This window comes from Canis lupus, chromosome 11 (genome assembly GCF_011100685.1).
Source record: "Canis lupus familiaris isolate Mischka breed German Shepherd chromosome 11, alternate assembly UU_Cfam_GSD_1.0, whole genome shotgun sequence".
NCBI lineage: Eukaryota > Metazoa > Chordata > Mammalia > Carnivora > Canidae > Canis > Canis lupus.
Window position 1 is genome coordinate 3006100 of NC_049232.1, and position 26663 is coordinate 3032762.

The 26663-nt window shown below is 43.4% G+C and overlaps 1 protein-coding gene and 1 long non-coding RNA gene across 2 annotated transcripts in view; one reads left to right on the forward strand and one right to left on the reverse strand.

Annotated features, from left to right (window-relative positions):
* The window catches only part of LOC119876790, a 42019-nt gene that overhangs the window by 2917 nt on the left and 12439 nt on the right, over nt 1-26663 (reverse strand). Inside the window, exons 2-4 of the long non-coding RNA XR_005366495.1 lie at nt 25054-25152; nt 19190-19350; nt 7756-7862 (exon numbers count right to left, since the gene is read on the reverse strand). This is a non-coding gene — a long non-coding RNA (uncharacterized LOC119876790). The remainder of the gene's footprint in view (nt 1-7755; nt 7863-19189; nt 19351-25053; nt 25153-26663) is intronic.
* On the forward strand, nt 690-3308 carry PROP1 (PROP paired-like homeobox 1). Its single transcript, NM_001020807.1, has 3 exons — nt 690-798; nt 1993-2225; nt 2970-3308. Exons 1-3 carry the CDS (start codon nt 690-692, stop codon nt 3306-3308), a joined length of 681 nt encoding a protein of 226 aa, NP_001018643.1.

Consider the following 26663-nt stretch of genomic DNA (forward strand, 5'->3'; position numbering starts at 1 on the left):
CCAGGCCAGGCCCTGCTCCTGGCCTGCATTTGCACCCCCCTCCCCACGGTAGGGTTCTGAGGAAGGGTCTTGGGAGGAATGCATTTGCTTCTTACCCTGCCTGCTCCCAGGAGGGGATTTAACAGGACAAAAGAACTTGGTCCTCGGGAATACGAGCTCTTGGCCCCAGTCCCTGGACCCTCCAACTGAGCACCTTCCCTCATCCGGCTTGTGATCCTCCCCTGGCGAAGGGGGCTCTGGTGACCAAGCAATGATTGGATGGGCCCCCAGGGGCGAGGAGCAGGTCACTCCTCCAAGGCTGGGGGAGAAGGAGGTGGTGTGGGATTGCAAGCTGGGAAAGTAGGTAGCTGAGAGCAAAGGGAGAGGACTACATCTCTGAGACAGGGTACAGGAGACAGGGCAGTCAGTGGGAAGTTTGAGGCCCAAAGAGGGAAACACGGTCCAGGTGAGGCAGAGAGAATGCAATGATACTCAAGCGAAGGAAGGAGAGACTAGAAAAAAATTAGAAACCAGGACACAAAGTGAGAAAAACCAAGATATATATCTATATCTACGTCCACACAGAGAGCCAGAGGTATAATCAGAGGGAGGAGTGAGATCCACAGGTGTAAAGGGGAACTGCAGGACCAGAGAAATAGTGACCCAGACTTGGACACGAGAGAGTGGCTGGTCTGTGGCGTTTGTTAGCCATGGAAGCGGAAGGGAGGAGTGAGCGGGGTAAGCAAAAGAAGGGGCGACTTTGCGGCAGCCTCTGGCCTGACAGCTACCCCGCTGCTGGGACCCTGACCTCCACAGTAGGTGAGTGAATCGCCGGGGTGGTCCTGAGGAGGCAGCAGGTATTGAGGGGGGCTGGAGTTGCACATGTAAGTCCTGTGGGGCAGTGGTTCCCCAGGAAGAAAGAGAGGAGGGGAAATAAACAACAGAATTCGAGAATTCTGAAACCTTGGGCATCTTAGAAAGCAAAGCACGGGGAGGGACAGCTCCCTTGCTTTGCAGCCAGGACCCGAGGCCTTGGCATGGACGGGCTGCCCAACAGCATCCGAGGGGGCTGTGGTGGGGTGGAGGTAAAGCTGAAATCTGGCTTCTCATTCCGGAGCTCATATTTGGCCCTGTGCACCACCTCCTCTGAGGTGGGCAGCTGGAGAGGCCAGGGCTTTGGATCCCAGGAGAGCAGAGGTGCCCCCAAGGCAGACTGCGGGCGCTGGGTGGGAGCCACACCCTTGGTCCCCATGGGGATGGGTGCTCAACTCCAGACATCTCCTTTTCTCAGTCAGTGCCTTCCAGGTGTTTCCATTCGGCCCGTATTCTCTCCTGCCCTGCTGGCTCTCAGACTAATTAGTGTGGGGGCTTAGTGAGCCTGTGGGGAGCAGAGGCGAGGCTTTCCCACGAGCTCAGGTTCCTGCAGCCTGGTGGCCGGGCCAGCGCTGGGAGAGGGGAGAAGATGAAATGTATGTGAGGGGCGGGTATGTCTGAGCGGAAGAGGGAGGAATGTTTCATCTTCCCAGGTGGAGGGCAGGGGAGGATTGCAGCCATAGAGAGAAGGTGTAAGTTGAATGGGAGCCTCAAGAGCCAGGAAGAAGTAAGGGGACGGGGGTGATCTTCAGAGACCTGGTTGGTCTGTTAGTGGGTCAAAGCAAAAGAAGCCCCATGGGTTGAGGCCCAGGTGGGTAGTACATAGGTTCTGAGAGGTGTAAGGCACACAATGGGTGCCCACTGCACAGGAATGTTCCATGGGTGTGGGCATATAGTGAAGCGAGGCGGACAGCAGAAGTGCCCAGAGTGTGAAGTGAGTCTGTACAATGTATGTGTGAGCAGAGAGCCCAGGTTAGGATGCTTCGAGGTGAAGAAGGGTTTCTGGTCGGGACAGAGGGTATGAGCAGCAGGGTTGGGGGGGGGAGCACCGAGGAGAATGTTGGGGGTCCCAGCATACATAGTCCAGGAGGGACAACTGGATCCACTTTGTGCAATGTCTGCCCTCCCCTCCATCCTCAGATGTGAGCCCTCAGCCCAGCAAGAACCTTTCTGGTGTAGGCGTGCGGAGACCAAGGCTTTCCCCCCAAGGAGGACAGAGGGGTCGCCTGCACTCCCGGCGCCGCCACCGCACCACCTTCAACCCAGGGCAGTTGGAACAGCTGGAGACAGCCTTTGGGAGGAATCAGTACCCCGACATTTGGGCCCGAGAGGGCCTTGCCCGGGACACAGGCCTCAGCGAGGCCAGAATCCAGGTGATGCCCCAGGATCCCCCTCTTCTTCTGGGAAGAAATACCCATTTTCTGCATGGGAACTACTGGGGTGTAAATTCTCATAGACATCGTAACCCTAACCTAAACATTCCCCAGCACACAGCCTCCACCAACGGTCAACACAACATCGGGAATGTCACTTGAATTTAACCTGAGCTCTAACCTGATCTAACTTGAATTTCAGCATCCTGCCCTCAACCTTAACGGTGATATGAATTCCGACAGAAATGCAGTCTTAATTGTTTGCATGCATGTGTAACCTTGTCCCTAACCATGGCCTTGAAACCCAGCTAGCCTGATGCTCCTTCCATCAGGACCCATAGATGTAGTTAATCTGAGGTATAAACCCTACCCTAAATCCAGCTCCATCTATACCCATTAAAATCCCCTACAGTCTTAATCTCTAATAACCCTAGGGGACATTTCATATCCTCTGTGGAGGGAAAATGCCATTTTGTCACAATTATCTCTTTCTTACTGGAATTTGACATTTCTTACTCCCGAGATTTGTAGTAGGGTAAATTTTGACACAAGTTGGGGGTGATGGTGAGGGTAGGAGGCCAGCTCAGCTATACTTTTGGGAAGAACTTTCCTTCCTCTGCAGTGCAAGAGAGACTTATGCTCAGCATCTGAACCTTCTGTCATCAGAGGGGAGGGGGCCCTGATGTGACATGGCCACCTGTTGGAGAGAGAGGCTCTGATGTGGCTCTTATCCCCCTTCCTCAGGTCTGGTTCCAGAACCGCAGAGCTAAGCAGAGGAAGCAAGAACGGTCGCTGCTCCAGCCACTGGCCCATCTGTCTCCTGCCACCTTCTCTGGTTTCTTGCCTGAGTCCCCTGCATGCCCCTACTCCTACCCAACACCACCTCCACCCATGACCTGCTTCCCTCACCCCTACAACCATGCCCTTCCTTCTCAGCCCTCCACCGGTGGTTCCTTTGCTCGACCCCACCAGTCTGAAGACTGGTACCCCACCTTGCACCCACCCCCCACTGGTCATCTGCCCTGTCCCCCACCCCCAACCATGCTTCCCCTCAGCCTTGAGCCACCAAAGTCCTGGAACTAAGGTCTGGACAGGAGCTGCTGAGATAATCTCCGAGCCTGTGGCCCTGGTGAAATGCAGAGAAATCTGGGTGGCATCTCTTATTTCTAAGGGTCAAGTAGAAATTTGTGGAGGAGCAGCTCAGAGATTAGGAATTTAAAAATGGAAAATCATGCTGAAGAAGGCCCCCTGAGGTGATTAGTTGAGGGAATGTAGGGAGGTGAACCTACTAGAAAATAGAGATAAAAAGCCTCAATGGTAGTGACTGGTGTAAGGGTGGTATTGATGAAAGCAGTTGTTGCCGCTGGAGAATGGAAATGATTGAACATGATAAAACTTTCCAGGCTTCACTGACGAAGATCACAATTGAAGATCCTTACCCAGTGGTTTCTAGTGGATTTCAATAAGGCTTTTGATTCAAAGTCTACCTGTTCATCCTTTCCCCATCACCCACTCTGCCACGCAAATCAGTCATTAACTTTTGTTCATTAATACTCTAGAAATATCTCTGTAATTTCTTCCTCTCTTTTCCATTCCAGCAGACACTTGGCCTTTTCTGGCCCCATATCTTCTAACTCATCCTCCTCAATGGTTCTTCTAGCTCCAGCCTTTCCCATTGCCAATAGGACCTTCCAAATCTGATTATCACAGGATGGCTCTCCAAAGTCTTATACAAAACAGATAAATAACATCTGAGTCTTCAACATTACCTTTAACCTGACTTTTAAATCAACGCATGTCATAACATACATGGTTTCTGATAGAGAAGAAATTATTTGATTTAGAGGTGACTTTTCCAAATGCCAATCTTAAGTCTTAAGGCTCATAAGAGGTCAGCCCCAGGAAAGAACCTTGGTCTGAGTCCTAGTTAATGGCACCATTTATACATCATGTGGCTTATAATGTACTTATTTTACTTATAACATGCATACTTATATATAGGCCTACCTTACTTATTGGTAGGCCCATAGAAAAAGTTATGAGTAAATGAGCCCCTAGGGATGGATATTCATGTTATTTATAGACTTTTATATATATATATAAAGTCTGAAGTCAAAACCTCTGTACTGCTACCTTTGCAGTCCCATATAATTACCTCTTTGGGCCAGACTGCCTTCCGGAAACATTATACCAGCCTCCAAAAGTACCCGAGTGTTGGTCTCAGCACATCCTTGTTGACCTTTACCATTCTGACATTTCTGTTCACTGAGAGTGATGTCTCCTTGCTTATTTGTAAGTTTTCATTTGCTCACTTTCTAATGAGATATAAAATAGTTTCATGTTCATTGGCAATTTATATGTTTTCTTGCATTGCTTCTTTGAGGTGTGTTTGTGTATTTGTGTATTGGTAGAGTCATCTTTTATTAGTGATTGAGAGCTTTTGTGCAATAGGGATATAAATATCTGTTCAGAGATGTTACAGCTGTTTTTCACTATTTGTTGTTTCCTAACCTTTCTGAACAAGGTTTTCCTGAGAGAATTAAGCCCTAATGCTGTAGGTATCTATTGTATGTAACTTCTGTTTTTCAGCACCTGGAATGCTACCAGTTATGTAGAGTTAGTAGAACTGAGAGAGTATTCACCCAGTTCATTCTCTGTGTTGTGTGGTTTGGATGAAGAATCCCAGGTGAGACTGGCTCCCCCACCCCAATTTTCTCCACTATTTGGATCAAAATATTATGCCTTGAATCATCTGAAACTTATTTTAGGATGTGCAGTCATGCAAAATAGTCATGTAATTTCCTCTCAACCAGCCAGCCCATTCTTATCAGTATAATTTATCTAATCATCTAATATTGATTTGTAAAGTCCTACTTTTTTATACACTGAGTTCTCCTTTACACACAGGACAGTTATAGACATGTGGCTCTTCTCCCTCAATTAACTTGTCTATTCTGGCACCACCACAATAGGGCTTTAATTACACAAAATATAAGAATTATCGATATCTTTAAGATGTGAAATAATCTTATCTAAACACTGATGTGTCCTGTCATTTTTTCCAGACTTCTCTCATGTCCCTCAGGAAACTTCTTTATATATATATATATATATATATATATATATATATATATATATATATATATATAAACTTCTATATGCATATATATATGCATATATCTAAAACAAATCTTAATAGGAGTTTTATAAATTACAAAAGTAATATATACTCTTTGTAACAAGTCTTTTCAAAATATTACATATGTAACATATATGACAGTATATTTATGTATGTTAACCTAGATTATTCACAAAAACCTTATGTTAAGTAAAAAAAACTTTTTTTTCCCCAGAAAAGTACCTTCACTATATCATACCATTTATAGCAAGTTTTTTTTAAGATTTTATTTATTTACTCATGAGAGAGAGAGAGAGAGAGAGAGGCAGAGACACAGGCAGAGGGAGAAGCAAGGAGCTTCCATGCAAGAAGCCCAATGTGGGACTCGATCTCGGGACTCCAGGATCATGCCCTGGGCCAAAAGCAGGCACTAAACCGCTGAGCCACCCAGGGATCCCCTATGTCAAGTTTTAACTGTGCGGAAGCTATATACAATAAGTACAGCATTAGGGCTGGACCTCCCAGTCACCGGGTGCTGGGAGAGGACTGGGAGGTACAGTCCTGGAGACCCTTGTGGGGTGCAGTCTGAGAGTGCATGCCTGTGATCCAAGGGGGGGCTCTGTAGGCAGCAGGTACATTTCTGTGCAACCTAGGCAATGGTGATTGCAATTTAACAACCAGGTCTAAGATAGCAGAGGTTTTAAAACATTCAGCTTCCATGAGAAACCTCGATTGCCAGGAGCATTCCATTGAGGCATGGTTGGAACCTGCAGGATTCTGGGTCGGGGCCCCTTCCCACTCCACCAGTCTCACCTTATCAGGAGTTCCAGGGCAGTGCGTTTCCACATGCTTTGCCACTTCTCAATCAGAGTCTCTGGCTCATCTCTGGCCAGTGGGCTGTCTAGCCAGTGCAAACCATACCTGGCTGCCCTGCAGGATGCAGCTTTCCAGGCTCAGAGGTCACAGTCCCCAAACATGGCCACCCCATCACCCATGACATCAACTCTTGAGAAGATTCCCATGCCCATTTTCAGTTTTTCCTTCAGAATGGGGATGCCTGGCTCCCGAGATTGGAGAGAGGACAAGTGAAGACTGTGGCCCACTGCTTGCCTGGCATCTCTACCCAGCCCCTACCCACTTCTGTATCAGGAAAGACCTCTCCCATTTTGAGGGTGTACTCAGACTGTACCACCCACCCACACACCCAGTGCCCCCATTTTGGCTCCCTGGAGACCCAGGCCCAGCCTGCCTTTGGAAAGATAGAACTGGGGGGGATAGATCCTTGCAAACCCTATAAATGGGGATTAGTGCCATCCAGGCAGGGAATCACAGTACCAGGGACCTGGGGATGAGACCTAATTGGGGAAAGGGGCTGGGGCTGGGACCCTAAGAACTTCTCAACAGGTGGAGGATGACCAGAGAGGGCCCTGCAAGTGCCCTAAGACTGTGCTGGATGGGTTTCCCCCGCAGGGGCTTATCCGAGTTCTCACTCCTTTCCAGGTTTTCCCCACACCCCTGGAATGAAAATCCTTACTCTCTCTTCTCTGAGCTAGGTACAAAATGTGAACCCGAAGTGCCAGTGACAAGAGAGGCTCCAAGAATATGCCCCTGCTCCCCTGAGGTCTCTTCTCCATCCCCTGCCACCTGCCCCTGAGATTTACCCCCTTAACCTGTGGGGTCCTTTACTGCTCTTCTGGCACCCAACTAAGAAACCCAAAGTGGAATTAGGGCAGAGGTCAGCCCCACAGGGTGACTCATTGAGTGTGTGAGTGAGTGAGTGTGTGTGTGTGTGTGTGTGTGTGTGTGTGTGTTTGGGGCTACATTGTCTGAATAGCCCCAGGAAGCCATGTGACTGAAGGCTCTGGGGTTAGGGTACTCAAATCATGCCCTTACCAACTTATTTGCAGGATTCCTGAGTTTATCTGCGCCCTGGTGTCTTTGTACCTGCAAATGGCACCTGGCAAGCTGGTGTAGAATATCCCAACTAGTAGCCAGAACACATCTGGGAGATTCTGGCATTTTCTAGGATGAGATGGGCCGATGTGCCTCATGGTAAGGAGAACAGGGACCCCTCAAGAACTCAGGCCTAGGGCCTAATCTTGGCCAGGTGAAGAAGGTGAAGGAGAGGGGGCACATGGGTGTAGACAGCTGCCTCTCTATTGTATAGGCTCTTCAGTCACAGGGACAGAGACCCAAGGTCAAGTGAGGTTCTCTTGTCCATCTCCCAAAGACAGAAGTGACCCCTGATCAGGCCACCACTGTAGCAGCAGTGAGGAAGAGCCATCTGCTCAGTCGCCATGACTCCCACTACCACCTCCCCCTCCACAGTTATAAACACTTCTACTTTTTTGTTAGACTTCTCAAATATGGCAGCTAGAACAAATTCTGTGCAAATATTTGTTGGGCACCTACCTTACTGCCAAGATGAGTGTCAGATGTGGGAGATTCCTCTTGAATCCAAGAAAACCTCCCAGACACTGGGACATATCAGGATAGGAAGGACCATGTGAGCCCAGCTTCTGCAGAGAAAAAAAAGAAGGCACTGAAAGGGGACTCCCCCTCCATACTCCTGGGACCCTCTTCCCACTCTGAGTGCACCTGCAGGCACTGCCACCAGTGTGTGTGGAAGGGGGAAGGAGAGGAAGGAATGTGGGGGTCATGGCAGCAACAGCTCAAGACAGGCACCCACAGAAGCCCTTGGAACCCAGCCCCTCTGGACCCAAAACCTTTGGGTATATTGGCTCTTCTCCTGCAGCAGGGACCCTGAGGGTCTAATGGCCCCTGCTTCCCAAGACAACTACCTGGCTGAGCTAGGTGCTCCCCCACTTGTTGCAGCCCAGGGAGGGGGACAGGGGCTGTCAGCAGCAGACTCTCCAGGGAAGCTCCGCACAGCAGCACCTCCTCTGCCTGCCCTCCTGGGTGGTGCCCCAGGCACCCGCAATCTCCGCTGCCTCTGCACTCACCCATCCCAAGCAGGGGGTCTGTGTTGGCCTCTCCCTGGCTGCTGCTTCCTTGTTGGCTATGTGTCCTTGAGTGCAGGATGTTTGGGGCTACAGTGGGAAGTAGAGAGTGATGCCTTGAAAGAAAAAGAATCCTTAGGAGAAGATTGGGCCTGGGGTGTCTGGTGCAGCAGTGGGAGGAAGGCAGTGCCCTCACACCCTGTCTGTCCTGTTCTGGGAATGGCCCCCCTAGTCTCCAGATGGGGGACTTGGCCTCCTATTTATAGAGGCAGCTGGCTTTGGGTAGGGGTCTACTTCCTGTGCTCAGATCTCAGGAACCCTTCCTTGCTTCTGGACCTGAGGTGCAGGAGCAGATGGGAGGGAGGAACTGAAGGCCACCTAAGGTATGTCTACTCTATCACTTGCCTAGGTGGAGCAGGGCACATGAAAGGGACTAAGGCACCTTCCTCAGTTTTGGTTGCCTTTCCTCCTCACCTGTAACAGGCTGTCCTTCTTGGAGGATACTGCTTTGCATCCTCAGTGTTCATCACCACCAACAGGCCACCTCTCCTGAGGGTGCACTGAACACCACTGGCTGTTCTTTGCTGTCTAGTACCCAGTGGGGCATGGTAAGGACCAGCATACAGGTTGTAGCCTTACCTCATCCCTCTCCCCAGAATTCTATGGAGCTGCTTCCTGGACCTTGAGACAGTGTGATAAAGTTCCAAACAGGCAGGGAGTAGCTAGGTTGCCAGATTCCCCACAGCTATCCACTCCTGGTGGAGCCCTGGTACCACACCTTTCTCTCTCAGTCCTAGATCTCTACCTCCTGCAGACTGGGCAGGATAGGCTTCCCCTCTACTCCAACTGTGGTAGACCAGGCTTAGTGACCTCAGGCTCCAGGTGCTGAGGGGGATGGGTACTGTAGAGGCTCCTCCTGCTCTAAGGCAGTCAGCTGAGGGCCCCCCATATGGGGCTCCAGATTGTATCTTCCCTTCAGCTATTAAGGTATCCACCAGGGCTAAAGCCCCCTCCTTGTAGGACAGAGCTGTCAGGGGAGCCCCAAGAGAGATAGTGGGGGCAATAAGGTTTTCAACCATCTCATTTAAAAATAAATTCTCTAAATTGCCTTGTAATTGGCAACCTGATTGACTCCAGTCTGATTTGTGACATAATGGAGGTTAGTAAAGTTGCATGTAACTGTAAAGGTTAGAACTATAGATGTTCATATCTTATGTTGTCAAGTCTTGTTTTTTGTTGGCCACTGTAAAATACAGTTAGCTCGGAAATGCAAGCTGTCCCTAATCAATTCTGTTTTATTGCACATTCTGGGTCTTTTCATGAATCTGTTTTTGTTGTTTGATTTAATATATATGGTCATTATCAACCTTTTTCACTATTATGACAAAATTTTATAGGAGGTAGTGTCTCCAAAGAGAGGACATGATCTTAATCTTACTGAATAGGAAGTAGAAGGTTTGTTTTCTTATTTCTACATTCTTGGTGGAGCTGTGGATGTTTTATTTCATTTGTAATTGGGCCTGTCAGCCAACCAACCATCCATCTGCACATAAATCTCACGTCTGTCTTTCCTATTCCCAAAGAATGTAAGAGTCCTAAATACAGCTAGTGTAGGTAAGCAGCGATAGGGTTGGGGGAAGAAGGGTGTAGCTTAGAAGTCCCCAAGAGGGGCACCTGGGTGGCTCAGCCTGTTAAGCATCTGCCTTCAGCACAGGTCATGATCCCAGGGTCCTGGGATCAAGCCCTGCATTGAGCTCCCTACTCAGCAGGTAATGTTAGCATAAGCCAACAGAGGAATTTTACTGCCTATTATCACAGTGGTTTGTACAATGTTGAAAGACTGTAATTAAGGCTCTAATGGGGTTTGGAAGTAGCAGAATTACATTCATATTGGAGATCAGAGTGGTGTAAGCAATTCTTTGCCTAATGGCAGAAGTGTGGGTTGTCACCTGTCTCACAGCCTATTCTTCTTCCCTGACTTCTCCCCTAGAATCCCTTTTTCTGATACCATGTTCTGGCCAGCAGTGAGAAACAGGTTCTGGCTGAGCCTGGTCATCGCTGGGGGCTCAAAACTTCCTCTAAGTAAAAAAGTTCCTTTTTTGAAACTTTTCATTTTTTATTAAGTTTTCAACTTTAATTTCAGTAGAGTTAACATACAGTGTTAGTTTAACATACAGGTGTACAAGATAGTAATGTATAGAATTGTTGAATCACTAAGTGCTAAGTGTACTATTAATTCCCATCACCTATTTCATCCATCCTTCTAATCCCCTCCCTTCAGTAACCTTCAGTTCTCTAGAGTTAAGAGTCTGTTTCCTTGGTTTTTCTCTTTGTCTCTCCCTCTTTTTATTTTTCTTTGCTCATTTGTTTTGTGTCCTAAATTCCATATAAGAGTGAGATCTTACAATATTTGTCTTTTTCTGACTAGTTATTTTGCTTAGCATTATACTATAGCTTCATCCATGTTGTTACAAATGGCAAGATTTCATTTTAATATTAAATAGAATTGCATTCTATGTTATATAGAATATTATGTAGAATATTGAATAATATTCTACTATATATACACACCACATCTTCCTTATCCACTCATCTATCAATGGATACTTTTATCATTTGGCTATTGTAAATTAGGCTGCAATAAACATAGTGCATATAGCCCTTTGAATTAGTGTTTCTGTAGTTTTGGGGCATATAGTAGTAGTACAATTACTGGATTACAGGGTAATTCTACTTTTAAGTTTTTGAGGAACTCCATACTGTTTCCATAATGCTTGCACGAATTTGCATCCCCATCATCAATGGAAAAGGGTTGCTTTTTCTGAACATCCTAGGCAATATTTAGTTTCTTGTGTCACTGATTTTAGCCATTCTTATAGGTGTAAGGTAATACCTCATTTTAGTTTTGACTTGCATTTCCCTGATGGTAAGTGATGATGAGTTCATGTGCCTGTTGGCCATCTATATGTCTTCTTTGGAGAAATGTCTATTCTTTTGCCCACTTTTGAATTATTTTTTTGGTATCGCATTGTGTAAGTTCTTTATGTATTTTAGATAGTGAACACTTTATCTGATACATCACTTATAAATATCTTCTCCCATTCCATAGATTGCCTTTTAGTTTTGCTGTTTCCTTCACTGTGCAGAAGCTTTTTATTTTGATGGAGTCCTAATAGTTTATTTTTGGTTTTGTTTCCCTTGCCTCTGGAGGCCTATCTAGAAAAGTGTTGCTACCACCGTCAGAGAAATTATTGCCCGTGCTCTCTTCAAGGATTTTTATGGTTTCATATCTCACAGTTAGAGCTTTAATCCATGTTGAGTTTATTTTTGTGTATGGTGTAAGAAAGTGGTCCAGTTTCATCCTTTTGCATGTAGCTGTCCAGTTTTCCCAATACCATTTATTGGAGAGAATGTCTTTTTCCCATTGAATATTCTTTCCTCCTTTGTCAAAGATGAGTTGATCATATAATTGTGGGTTTATTTCTGGGTTTTCTATTCTGTTCCGTTGATGTGTGCTTATTTTTGTGACAGGAGGAGTTCTAACATAGGTAAAGACCAAGGATAAAATCTCAGGTCAAATTCATAGGTTTTCAGGATGGTTTGAAAGTTATCTAGGTAAGTTGGTGGGGCCAGGTGAATTGAGGACGTCTACTCCTCTGCCATCTTGCTCTGCCTCCTAGACCAAGGATAAAATCTGAGTATCAGAGGAGAAACCTGTCAGGGAGGTTACAAGGACAACACCTTTTCATGGAAGTGCTTTATTAATTCTTTGTTGGCAAGAGGCCTCCTCTTTCACATGAAGGCCATACCAGAGCCACAGTAAAAGACAAGAAAAAGAAGGCTTGGGATAGATACTTGGACCAAAAATAGGCCTAGGTCTTAAACTAGATCAGCAAGCAGTGGTTGGTATCTCATAAAAGTATGTGTGAAAATATGTAGAGGATGTTTGGTTGTCACATTGACCAACACAGAGATGGTATTGTTTTCTCTTGCCTAGTAGCCAGAAATGCTAAATGTCTTTTCATGCATGGGATTGCCCTACACAATGAAAAATAATTCATGATAAAAAAACATGCAGGGAAGTGTTGAAGTTCACTAATAATCAAAAGATTTTCAAGGGAATCCATGAGATACTGTTGTCATTTTTTGTAGTATATTTTAATTTTTTGCAAAATAGACTTTAATGACAATATGCAATATACACAGTGGTGCTGCAAAACTATTCCTGCCTGTATGGGTGATGTTAATTAATATAATCTTTTTGAAATGTCACTTGTCAATATGTACCAATAGTCAAATATTCATATTCTTTCATGGAATAATTATACTTCAAAGAATCAATCATAAAAGGCAGAATGCAAGTCAAATAACAACCACCAAAAAAAAAAAAAAATCAATTTGCGTGTTCATTGAATACTTTTTTTTCTTGTTTGCTTACAAACATTTATTTCTCACAGTTTTGAAGGCTGGGAAGTCCTAGATCATGGAACCAGAGTATTTTGATCTGTGAAGGCCTACCTCCTCACAGATGACTGTTTTCTCACTGTCTTCACATGACCTCTCTGGGTGCTCTTTTTATAAAGCACTACTCCCATTCATGAGAACTTCCCCCTTGTGACTTCATCACCTCCCAAAGGCCCCATGAAGACTTAATGTAATTCACTAAAAATTGAAAGTTTCAAGAGAATGGTTAATTAATTATAGTTGGATTTGAATTCATGTACATTTATGTAAACATGGTACATGAGATGAAGTTCTGGGGATCTAATATTTTGCAGGATGAACTTAATACTGTATTGTATACTTGGAACTTTTTAAGAAAGTAGATCCTAAGGGCTCTCACCACACACACACACACACACACACACACACGGTAATTATGTGAGTAATGGGTGTGTTATTTAACTTGATTGTAGTAATCCTTCCATAGTGTGTACATATATTAAATCATCATGTTCAACACCCCAAATATACAGCTTTTTAAAAATTTGTCAATTATACCTCAGTAAACCTAGAAAAAAGAAAATTATTAAACACTTACTATAATCAATGCCTTTTCCTGCCACTTGTTCACACTTTCTCACTCTCGAAAACTTTAAAATATAATTCATATACCATATAATAAACTAATTTAAAGTGCAAAATTCAGTGGCATTTCATATATTCAGAGTTATTTGACTATGACCACAATCCACTTTAAAAATATTTTCAACACCCCTGAAAGAAACCCTATATCAATTAACAGAAACTCTCATCCTACTCACCACCACCACCCACCAGCCCTAGGTAGTCACTAGTCTATTTCCTGCTTCTATGCATTTGTCTACTGGCATTTCATATAAATGAAATTATGTAATACATGGTCTTTTTGTCTTTGCCAATAATTTAACACAGGTTAATTGGCGGAATGATAATTTATAATAGTAACATCTCACAAGCCAATAGGACATAGGAAAATGTCTCTTAATCAGCCTAATAATTAAAGAAATAATCTAGTATACTGTTGTCCAGGCAAAGGGTAGATTAAAGGAATAAAGTCCAAATTTAGTTGAGGTATACCTTTCTAAAAGTTGGTTCTGTGAAGTCAGTCCTTCCAAGTCAAAGCTAGGTATCAGCTGCCAGCTTGGGTCCCTTGATGCTGGGGAACATAGCTAGCAGATGATGGCATGAGCATTGACAGGTGAGGTGGGCTCCTCTGAAGGTTAGTGCTCCAGGAACCCTTACGTGGCTTGCACCACTGCCCATAAGGAAGAGCCTTGCCACTGTAGGAACAGGTACCCTTCTCCTCCTGAGACTGCTGTGTAGTTTAACACTTCTGCCCGCTGGGAAGGGCCTGGCCAGCACAGGAGCAAGTGTCTCAAGATCTCTGGAGAGCTATTTAGGTCTGCCAAGAGTAGCCTTCCCCAGCCCAAACACTCAGTGTGTCCTCACAATTCTTGGTGGGTTTTTTTGTTTTGTTTAATTTCTATCATTTTATTTTATTCATCATGCTAAGTGTATTCTTTAATCCCCATCCCTTATTTCACTCATCCCCCACCCACCTCCCCTCTGGTAACCATCAGTTTGTTCTCTAGAGTTAGGAGTCTGTTGGTTCGTCTCTCTCTCTCTCTCTCATTTGCTCATTTGCTTTGTTTCTTAAATTTCACATACGCGTGAGATTATATATTTGTCTTTCTCTGACTGCTTTATTTCTGTTAAATCCATCTGTTCCAGTGTGTCATTCAAAGCCACTGTTTCTGTTGATTTTGTGTTTAGATGATCTGTTCATTGATGTAAATAAGGTGTTAAGTCTCCTACTATTTATTATTGTGTTACTATTGATTAGGTTCTTTGTATTTGTTATTATGTATTTGGGTGCTCCCATGTTGGGTGCATATGTATTTACAAATGTTATATCTTCTTGTTGGATTGTTCCCTTTACTATTATATAAACTTCTTTGTCTCTTGCTAGTCTTTTTTTAAAAAAGTATTTTATCTGGCATTGGTATTGCTTACCTGCATTTTTTTAAAAAGATGTTTTATTTATTTATTCATGAAAGACACAGAGGAAGAGTCAGAGACATAGGTAGAGGGAGAAACAGGCTCCTTGTGTAAGCCTGATGCAGAACTCCAGGACCCTGGGATCACAACCTGAGCAAAAGGCAGATAAATGCTCAACCACTGAGCAACCCAGGTGCCCCCTCCCTGGGTTTCTTTTGACATCCATTTGCATGATAAATATTTCTCCATCTCCTCACTTTCAACCTGCAGGTGTCTTTAGGTCTGACATGAATCTCTTGTAGGCAACATATAGATGGGTCTTGTTTTTAAGGCATTCCATCACCCTATGTCTTTTGAGTGTTGAGGGCATTTACATTCAATAACTATGTATGATAGCTATGTATTTATTACCATTTGTTACTTGTTTTGTGGTTGCTTCTATAGGTTTTCTCTGATTCTTTCTTCTCTTGCTCTCCTTCAGGGTTTATTGGCTTTCTTTAGTGATATGCAAATAATAAAGAGAAAAGGATCCAAGTATATGTTACTGGTTTTTGATTTATGGTTACCATTAAGTTTGTATGTAACATCTTCTTATAGCAGTCTATATTAAGTTGATGGTCATTTAACTTTAAATCCATTCTCTCTCCCTTACATTCTAGATATATGGTGTCATATTTTACAACTTTATTTTATGTATCCCTTGACCGATTTTTGTAGGAATATTTATTCTGCTTTGGTGGGGTTTTTTTGTTTGTTTGGTTTGGGGTTTTATTTATGTACTTACTTTTCATACTCTCATTTATGGTCTTTCCTTTCCACTCAATTGTCCCCTTTAATGTTTCTTGTAGGGCTGATTTAGTGATCATGAATTCCTTTAACTTTTATTTGAGAAATTCTGTAGCTCTCCTCCTATTCTGAATATCCAGCAAAGCTATCAGAGTTCTCTTGGCTGCAGATTTTTTCCTTTCAGCACTCTGAAAATATCATGCCACTCCCTTCTGGCTTTTCACAGTTCTGCTGAAAAATCCAGTGATAGCCTTATGGTGGTTTATCTTGTATGTAACTGTCTTTTTCTGCTTTTAAAATTCTTTATCACTACCTTTTGCCATTTTAATTACTGTGTGTCTTGGTGTAGGCTTCCTTGGGTTGAGTTACTGGAGTGGGGGACAGTGGATCTCTTTGCCTCCTGGATCCGGTTATCTCTTTCCTTCCCTAGATTTGGAAAGCCTTTAGCTACTGTTGCTTCAAATTTTCTGCCCCCTTTTCTTTTTTCAGGGATTCCTCTAATGTGAATGTTATTCCGTTTAATGGAATCAGTAAGTTCTGTAAGACTATTCTCAATTTGCATAATTATTTTTCTTATTTGCTCAGCTTGATTACTTTCCATTACACTGCCTTCCAATCACTAATTCATTTCTCTGCTTCTTCTAGCCTGCTATTTATTCCATCCAGTGTATTTTAAAATTTCATTTATTGTGTTATCTCAGATTGGTTTTTCAGTCTCTGCTAAGGGTCTCACTGATGTCATCTACTCTTTTTCCAAGTCCAGTATGTTTATGATCATTACTTTAAATTCTCTATCAGGCATATTACTTACATATGTTTCACTTTGGTCTCTTGCTGGAGTTTGGTCCTGTTGTTTCAATTGGGAGGTGTTTCTCTGTCCCTTCATTTTGTCTGACTTTGTGTCTGTTTCTCTGTTAGAAAAGTCAGCTACTTCTCTTGTTCTTAATGATAATAGCTTTGTGAAAAGGTCCTATAGTGCCCTGCAGTGTAGTGTGCTGTTCCCCAGGACCTGGTGCTTTAGAGAATATCTCCTATATGTCTCCTATTTAGGTTTTATGTGGTCTCCTCTTGAGTTCTGGCCTCTTTTTTGTTCAGTCCAGTTGTATGCAGAGGCTCTTTTTGCCTATTTTTGCAGCAAGGTTTGAGGTGGTCTGCTTATAAAATGAGACCTGCCGGGATCCCTGGGTGGCGCAGCGGTTTGGCGCCTGCCTTTGGCCCAGGGCACGATCCTGGAGACCCGGGATCGAATCCCACGTCGGGCTCCTGGTGCATGGAGCCTGCTTCTCCCTCTGCCTGTGTCTCTGCCTCTCTCTCTCTCTCTCTCTGTGTGTGACTATCATAAATAAATAAAAATAAAAAAAAAAAAAAAAGAGAGACCTGCCTCTGCCCCTGCCAGAACTGAGGTCCTGCAAAAACAATCAGGTCAGGAGATGTGTTGGCAGGGCTTGTGCCCAGTTCTGGAGGAGGGGCTTGCAGTGCCAGGACTGAGGTAGTTGTGACTGAAAAGGGGGGATCCACTGAATCAGGGGTGCAGGGCTTGGTGCAAACCAGTTAGGTAGCAAGTGTCTGGCACCTGCCTGGTTTCTGTGGGTGGCTGGAGGGGAAGGGGAAGGGGGAAGAGAAATGGTGCCTGCCAGCTGTTTTGTTCCTAGAGAGGTCTGCCCATGCATCCCTGTCTCTCCAGGCTGTACTCTGAATTGAGCAAATCACTCTCCCTCCTGTCTGCCCCTAGCATTTTTCAAACTGCTATTTCTAAGCTATGTTTCCAGGGGCTGTGTGTTGTACTGTCTCCTTAAGGGTCAGGGCTATCCCAGAGCTGAGCCTGCTGGTTTCTAAAATTCCAGCATTTAAGTCCTGCTGGTTTTAAGAACTCACTTTCCAAGCAAATACTGTGGAGATTCGTCTTCCTTGTTTGTGCATTCCCCTGTAAGTCTGTTTGCTGCCTTTCTCTGGGCCACTGGCTCCCTCTGCACCTGAAATAGCCACTGTCCATTTAGCTCCCAGACTGCATCTTTGCCCTTCCTACCTTTTTCAATGTGGCCTCTTTCCTGCCTTTAGTAGTGGAATTTGTTCTTCCAGTTTTGGGGTCATTTTCTGGGTTATTTACACTAATATAATGTTACCTAGTTGTATCTATGGGATGAGGTACACTTAGGGTCCTCCTATTTCACCATCTCCCAAATTCTAACACATGGTCTTTTACTTAGTGTAACATTTTCAAAGTTTTCCTGTGTTATGGAATATATTCACTTTTTATTACTAAATAGTATTCTATTATATGGATATATCAGACTTTGTTTATCCATTCTCTGCCTCCCCCATTTCTCTTTTCACTTGATTGGTGCCATGTCTAAGAAATCATTAACCATTAACCCAGAGATACAAAGATTCACTCCTAGGTTTCCTTGTAAGAAGTTTAGAGCTTTAGCTTTCACCTTTAAGTCAGTGACCTTAAGTTATTTTAAGTTTATTTATTTAAGTAATCTCTACTCCCAATGTGGGGCTTGAACTCACAACCCCAAGATCCAGAGTTCCATACTCTTCCAACTGAACCAGCCAGGTGCCCCAGTCTACGACCTATTCTGAGTTTATTTTCACCAGTGGTATGAGGTAGGGGTCCAGCTGTGTTCTTTTGCATGTGGCTATCTGATTATTTTAGAACCATTTGTTGAAAAGACTATTCTTTTCCCTGTTGAATTATGGCACCAAAAGTAACTGACCATAACTGTAAGAGTCTATTTGGAGACTCTCAATACTGTTTCAGTGATCTGTCACACTCTTGTATTTTTCCAATCTTGCTGAACCATCTGTTCCCATGGTCTTTTAGTAAATTCCTTTGATTTACTATATACAAGATTATGCTATCTGCAAATAGAGATGGTTTTACTTCATTCTAACCTGAATGCCTTGTGTTTTTTGTTTTCTCTTTCTTTCTCTCTCTCCTCATGCTATCCCTCCTTCTCTTTGCCCCTCTCCTTCTTTTGCTGGCCAGAAACTTAAGTAGAACGTTAATGAGAAGCAGTGAGGGTATATCCTTTTTGTTGTTGTTCCTGTTCTTAATGGTGAAAGACTCAATGCTTTCCTCTTAAGTATGATGTTAACATTTCAGATTTTTCTTATAAATTGGTATCTGTGTTTTGTATTAGCATTGATATTAATTCTACCATTTGGCTATATTCTACTTTATCATTTCTAAAAAATATTAGAATTATTTAGTGAACAAATTTATAAATCCAAATGTATTATTATTTTTAAAAAGATTGGAAAAAGCAAGTAGTAGAAGACAAGTGGGAGGGAGCGCATCCTCACAGAGTTCCCTAGGATATGGCTGCTGTGAAACATCTGGAAGACTGGCCCCAAATTCCAAAAAAATGAGCCTACATGCTAAACAAAGGACTGAGATTCCTGCATGGCTGCATATGGGGGATGGGGGGACCCAGGCAGTCACAAAACCTAAAGTATAGTGCTTGATATCAGGGAAAACATTTCATGAACTCTTTTCTCATACCTTCCACTGAACTCTTGTTTGATAAATATTAAAATGCTTAACATGACCGCACATTTTCTGTTTTCAAAGGCCATTGGTAGAATGAGACAAACATTTTGGATGTTTTGTGTACCTCTCAGATTGCTGTAAGAACAGGCTCATTGTTTCTGGTGTGTCCTCTTGAATTTCTCCCAAGTTGCAGAGCTGTGGTTAGGCAGAAATGGATGACAGACTTTTCATGGTGGTCCAGAAGGGCTGAGGCTAATGATGGGACTTCAGGATCACCTAGGGGAACTGTACAGATGATGGAAGAAAAGAGAATGCTAATCTGAGAGACACATGGAGCTGGGAAAAACAACTTGCGTTTTCTTTTGCTAACTCAGCTGGGTCTCTTAGGAGAAAAATCTTCAGAAAGGACTCTGTCACATCAGGTTGGAGGCTGCCTAGATTTGTTTCTGTGTGGTGACTAGTCTTGGAAGAGGAAGGGTCCTTGTATAGGTTTAGCCTCCAAGGGCAGGACTTTGGTCCATCATGTTCTGGGGGCCCATTGGGACAGACTAGGCCATCCTAAAATCTTTACCTTGTCACCCCACACAGGTATTTCTTGTAACCTCTCAAGTCATTGAAGCTGAAGACGACCAGTGTCAGGGAATTCCACCTTTGGGTGGGGTGGGGAGCAGAGGGAACATAGAGCATCCTACCAGTGTCCAGGGTCACCAATGAGGGCAGAAAGGCTAGAGAAAGGAAATTCCCAGAAACTGCATGTATTGGGGATGCAGGTGCAGTGCCCTAGCAGGATTGATCACAGGGCCAAGAGTGACTCTGCCTATACCAGGCAGAAACGCTAAAATGGTGGGTGGGAGAGGGAGCTGGGCTCAAAAGCAAATACTGTGAGCAAGTGCCCTGGAAGTGTTCTCTAAGCACAAGCAAAGCCTCATAATCACCCTCTGTCCCTTGACCACTGCCCTAGCCCATGGGCCTGATATAAGTCCCTGTTTCCTTGGTTGTGTTCAACATTGCAGAGCTGTGGAACCAGCCCAGTGAGACCATCACCTTTGAAGTCTCTTCCCTTGGAAGCAGCTGGAGCTACTCTCAGTCTCTCCTGCTTTTCTAGCTGCAGAGCCCAGAGTCTGGGAAGGGAAGGAAAGGAACTGCCCTGATGCTCTGTCTGCTCCTCCGGTCCCTGGAGGTTCCTCTCACGGAATGTGCAATGGAAAAGCCCCGCTGCTTCCAGCAATTCAGCCCTGGATTCTCCAGGGATGGGAACCTGATGATTGTGGGATTTTTTCCCCCCTTTTATTGAGGTGAGCAGCTTCACTGATTGGAGATTGTTCAGACACTTTGTATGTACTTTGTATAAGTGTGTGTGTGTGTCTCATGTTTTTATTGGATGGAATGGCTTTTTCCAGGGCTTCTGGAGGAGCATCCAGGAGGACACTATTTTCTCTGTGGTCTGTGACAGCCATCTTTAAACTCTCTTTGCAGTACCTTGGAATGCAAAGCTGAAGGCACAAACCATCCCAGCTCCTCCTGGTCCTTCTCAGAGAGACTGGGGGAGGGATACTGTGAGTCAATGAGCTCTGCACTTCAGGGCACTGAAAGTCAGTCCTGATCTGAGCACAGAAGCAGGACCTGAGTGATCCTTTCCATGGAGGGTCAGGGATGATGGCCCTGGGATCAGAGCCCACTTGTAGGAAGAAGAGCCCTTTCACAAAATGCCCTATCTGGTCGCTGTCCTTGGTCCTGAATTCTCTAGCGTGGAAGAGTCCGGGACTTTCAGTCTTGTAGTTTAAAAAAAAAAAAAAAAATCATCCTGTGGTTAAGAACATGAAAGGGAGGGACACCTGGGTGGCTCAGTGGTTAAGCGCCATCCTTCAGTGCAGGGCGTGATCCTGAAGTCCTGGGATCGAGTCCCACATCAGGTTCCCTGCATGGAGCCTGCTTCTCTGCCTAGGTCTCTGCCTCTGTGTGTCTTTCATGAATAAATTATTTAAAAAATGAAAGGGAGATGGCTGGAATGTGGCATTTTCATCAGGTTTTTTAAGGATATAAGAATAATATTGATTTCCCACTATTCACATGAAGATGCTAATCGGGGACTGTTGCCTTTTGTTCAAAAGCTATAGGACAATGCAGTTTGACTATACTTTCAGAGAATCACAGCTGAGATGCTAATAACCATGCAACCAGAGAGAGAGGTCAGGGTACAAAGCCACTTGTCAGTTGGGTCCTGGGTGGTTTAGAGGAGTTTACATGAGGTCTAGAGCCTGGGCTCTGATTTTGAGTGGTTATCAGAGAGGTGGTAGGTATTGTAGAAATGGAAGGTGGTGGGGGAGAAGCAATCTGGGAAGATCAGTTCATCTTCCCTAGGACTTCTCTAAAGGTTTAAAATTAGTATTTTATTTGGAAATCTGTTGTATTAGCAACATAGCATAATGCATATGTCCAATAGCTAGTTGCAAATAGAATTTTAGACCTTGAATTCAAGATAGTGAGGCTGGCAATGAACTTCTGAATTTTAATAAAAAACCCATATTTAAAGTCATGGACAGGACATTTTTTGAGAACACGAGATTATATGGACATTTAAATTTGTTTGCTAAATGTAAAGAACAGAAGGCTTAGAATAGAGCTTTATTAAATCTTACATTTATGGCACAACTGGAGCACGTGGCCCTATGTAGGAGACTCAAGAGTGACAAAAGGAGCTGTAAGAAAAATCACTTGGGATTTGTGATTCCAAGGATGTAATGAATTTTTTGTGATTTTTTCCATATCTGATTTTTAATAACTTTTTTCTCCACTCTTTGAATATTTATTGTATCCATAGGGATAAAACCCTGTAACTACTGTTAGGCATGTGAAATACAGACCTGTTAAATAATATTATAAGGCTTATGAGACTGGAGCATGGTTTAGAGGTGGGCAACCTCAGCGCCTGTCTTTTTGTCTCTCTGGGTAAGGGCCTGATCTTGCCGGGCAGGCAACCCTGCTTTTCTGTCATTTCCAGCAGCTTCTGTGAATACAATTGATTTCAATGGATACATTTTCCTCAATGAATATATATTTTACTCTGGATTTTGGTTACTTCATCCTTTGTTATTTTAACTGATGTGGTTCAAGTTTTCTTATTTTCTGCTCTGAAGGCCAAAAATTCACTTTTCTACAGAACAATCCCATCCCATTTCACATCAGCAACCTGAGAAACTACTTGCTGAAGACTCATGATCTGCTACATCTTGGTGACCCTCTCTGGCCTTCACCATCTTGACCAATGCAGCTACAGCGATTTCTGCTTGTTGAGAGGTAAACCCCTTTTCTTTTTTTTAATAATAAATTTATTTTTTATTGGTGTTCAATTTGCCAACATACAGAATAACACCCAGTGCTCATCCCGTCAAGTGCCCCCCTCAGTGCCCATCACCCATTCACCCCTACCCCCGCCCTCCTCCCCTTCCACCACCCCTAGTTCGTTTCCCAGAGTTAGGAGTCTTTATGTTCTGTCTCCCTTTCTGATATTTCCTACACATTTCTTCTCCCTTCCCTTAATAGTCCCTTTCACGATTATTTTTAATTTATTTTTTATTGGTGTTCAATTTACTAACATACAGAATAACCCCCAGTGCCCGTCACCCATTCACTCCCACCCCCCGCCCTTCTCCCCTTCCACCACCCCTAGTTCGTTTCCCAGAGTTAGCAGTCTTTACGTTCTGTCTCCCTTTCTGATATTTCCCACACATTTCTTCTCCCTTCCCTTATATTCCCTTTCACGATTATTTATATTCCCCAAATGAATGAGAACATATAATGTTTGTCCTTCTCCGATTGACTCATTTCACTCAGCATAATACCCTCCAGTTCCATCCACGTTGAAGCAAATGGTGGGTACTTGTCGTTTCTAATGGCTAATATTCCATTGTATACATAAACCACATCTTCTTTATCCATTCATCTTTCGATGGACACTGAGGCTCCTTCCACAGTTTGGCTATTGTGGACATTGCTGCTAGAAACATCGGGGTGTAGGTGTCCCGGCATTTCATTGCATCTGTATCTTTGGGGTAAATCCCCAACAGTGCAATTGCTGGGTCGACGGGCAGGTCTATTTTTAACTCTTTGAGGAACCTCCACACAGTTTTCCAGAGTGGCTGCACCAGTTCACATTCCCACCAACAGTGTAAGAGGGTTCCCTTTTCTCCACATCCCCTCCAACATTTGTGGTTTCCTGCCTTGTTAATTTTCCCCATTCTCACTGGTGTGAGGTGGTATCTCATTGTGGTTTTGATTTGTATTTCCCTGATGGCAAGTGATGCAGATCATTTTCTCATGTGCGTGTTGGCCATGTCTAGGTCTTCCTCTGTGAGATTTCTATTCATGTCTTTTGCCCATTTCATGATTGGATTGTTTGTTTCTATTTGTTGAGAGGTAAACCCCTTTTCTTCAAACACACTCAATACATGTGCATTGAAGAGTAGAGTTTCCTCCTACCAGAAGAGGTGAAATCTCTCCTTCTGCATGCAGGCTTCAGGCAACCAGAAGCAATACTTAGCATTCTTTGAGGCGTCATGGGTGGTCCAAGGCTGTAGCACAGGGAGAGGGCACAGGAGGCACTGGAGACACGTGGGGTGAGGCTGAGCTGGCACCTGCACGGGATGTCTGAAAGGAGCACTTGGTCGAGGGCATCAGGCAGATGCCAACCAAAAATTCTGGTATACCTATACTGATGTCAGATGAAATAGACTTTTAAGGCTTAAATACTTAAGGGTCTTACAGTATAATAAAAGTGTGCAACCTATGAAATAAAAATTCTATACCTATTTGCATCTAGTAACATTTCTTCAATCTTTATAAAATGCATTTGGTATGATTTAATAAATCTGACTGCTTTTGTTCAGTATTAAGTTTTGATATTCAGACAGGTTGTCTTGTTCAATTTTTGTGGCTACATATTAGGATATGAAAGCCTCAATTATTTTAACCATCCTGTTCATGGACTTTACAAAGCAAAAGTTGAACTTAGGCAAGAAAATGATAAATCATCTAGCATACTGTCATCTTCAAACATTTGCTCTCAGCTACTGATTGCTGATAATTGCGTGTTTGGCCAAAGATACGGGACATTTAAACAGCACAGTTAATACATTTGAGCAAATGAACACATACAGAATTCTATAAACAATTAGAGAATACAGTCTTTAGAAAGCCATTTCAGACATGTGTAAAAGTTAGCTAAAAAAAAAAAAAAAAAAAAGGCAATTCAACAAATTTCAAAGCCATACAGGCCGTGTTCTCTGACTATACAATACTTAGAATAGAAATAAAACAATTATAAAAATTTTGAGCTTGGAGACTTTGGACATGCAAATTATCTTCCCTGGGTCTCAGCTTATCCATCCAGAAAAATGGAAGCAGGGGGGTATTTTATCCATAGGAATATTATGTGACTTAGTGAAGCAATGCTTGTGTATGATTCACTGATGTAAATGGCCTGAACAGTGCATTACATTAGCTGTAATATACTTGCAGAGTACCTGGCCCTTCCAATAAAATGAGCTTTGGAACTGGCAGGCTATGAATATTAAAAGAAAAAAGCTAAAGTTAAAAATGAGACTCAATTATTTCCCTTAGAGTCACCCAAGACAGAGAGGGAAGTTATGGAAAGATTGGAAGCAAGAGAAAAGACAGAGCACCAATATCTCAGTCAAAGACATAAACCATAAGCAGTTTTAAAGGATTAAAAAAGCATAATGATAGGCCCTTCACATCCATTAGGATGGATGTCGTTTAAAAGACTGATAATAGGGACACCTGGGTGGCTCAGTCAGTTAAGCATCTGCCCAGAATTTTGGGATGGAGCCCCACATGATGCTCCTTGCTCAGCAGGCGGGTAGTCTGCTTCTCCTTCTCCCTCAGCCCTTCCCCCAGCTGGTACATGTTCTAATAAAAATCATTTTGAGTGAATGAATGAATGAATGAATGAATGAATGAAATACATACAGACAGACTGTTGGTGAAGATGTGAAGAAACAAACCCTCAGGTACTTCTAGCAGGAGTGTGAAATGGTACAGCTGCTTTGATACACAGTCCTGCAGTTCCTAAAAACAAAGTAAGCAAATATATGTGTGTAAAATAAAACGATATAATATATATGTATATATAAACACATGGGTATAAGATATCAATGGAAATAAAAAGCATTTAGAAATAAATGACTTTGGGGGATCCCTGGGTGGCGCAGCGGTTTGGCCCCTGCCTTTGGCCCAGGGCGCGATCCTGGAGACCCGGGATCGAGTCCCACTTCGGGCTCCCGGTGCATGGAGCCTGCTTCTCCCTCTGCCTGTGTCTCTGCCTCTCTCTCTCTCTCTCTCTCTCTCTCTCTCTCTCTCTCTCTCTCTCTCATCTCTATCATAAATAAATAAAAATTAAAAAAAAAGAAATAAATGACTTTGAAGATATTTAAATAATTGAAAAGTTGAGTATTAGTAAGTCAGGTGTCCAAAGTAAGAACTCAATAATTCAAAATAAAATAGAAATAAGGAAATAAAGATAAAAAAAAAAAACACTATAGAGGATCAACAAAGCCAAAAGTTTGTGCCTTGCTTGATGAAGTGGAATCCCTACTCCCAATTTTTTAACAGAAATTGTCATAGCAAATAGCCAAGTCTCATTTCGAACTTCAAAAGGAGCCAAAATTTCACCATTTGATGTTTGTAGTAGGATTTTGCAGATACTCCTAGTCAAGTTAGAGAAATTTCTTTTTTTTAATATTTTATTTTTATTTTTATTTATTTATGATAGTCACAGAGGGGGGGGGGGCAGAGACACAGGCAGAGGGAGAAGCAGGCTCCATGCACCGGCAGCTCGACGTGGGATTCGATCCTGAGTCTCCAGGATCGCGCCCTGGGCCAAAGACAGGCGCCAAACCGCTGCGCCACCCAGGGATCCCCGAGAAATTTCTTTCAATTTAAATTTTATTACAGAAGTTTCAAAGACAGTATGGAAATGCCTCAAAAAGTTAAAATATAGAGCTACCCTATGACCAAGCAATTGCACTACTAGGTATTTACCCAAAGAATAAAATGATTTGAAGGGGCACCTGTACACCAGTGTTTATGGCAGCAATGTTGACGATAGCCAAAGTATGAAAGAAGCCCAGATATCCATCAACGGATGAATGGATAGATGATGTAGTACACACACACACGCGCGCGCACACACACACACACACACACACACACGAATATTAGTCATCAAAAAGAATGAAATCTTGCTATTGCAATAATGTGGATGGAACTAGAGGGTATCATGCTAAGTGAAATAAATCAGAAAGACAAATACAGGGCAGCCCGGGTGGCTCAGCAGTTTGATGCCTGCCTTCAGCCTGGGCGTGGTCCTAGGGACCTGGGATCCAGTCCTGCATCAGGCTCCCTGCGTGGAGCCTGCTTCTCCCTCTGCCTGTGTCTCTACCCTCCCCCGTGTGTCTCTCATGAATAAATAAAAATCATTTTTTTAAAAAAAAGACAAATACATGATTTCATGGATATGTGGAATTTAAGACACAAAACAGATGAATGTAGGTGAAGAGAAGGAAAAATAAGATGAAAAA

Coding starts and splice junctions, on each gene's coding strand:
- PROP1 (NM_001020807.1), top strand. CDS start 690: ATGGAAGCGGAAGGGAGGAGTGAGCGGGGTAAGCAAAAGAAGGGGCGA. Junction 799..1,992: donor GACCCTGACCTCCACAGTAG/GTGAGTGAATCG, acceptor CTCCATCCTCAG/ATGTGAGCCCTCAGCCCAGC. Junction 2,226..2,969: donor TCAGCGAGGCCAGAATCCAG/GTGATGCCCCAG, acceptor CCCCTTCCTCAG/GTCTGGTTCCAGAACCGCAG.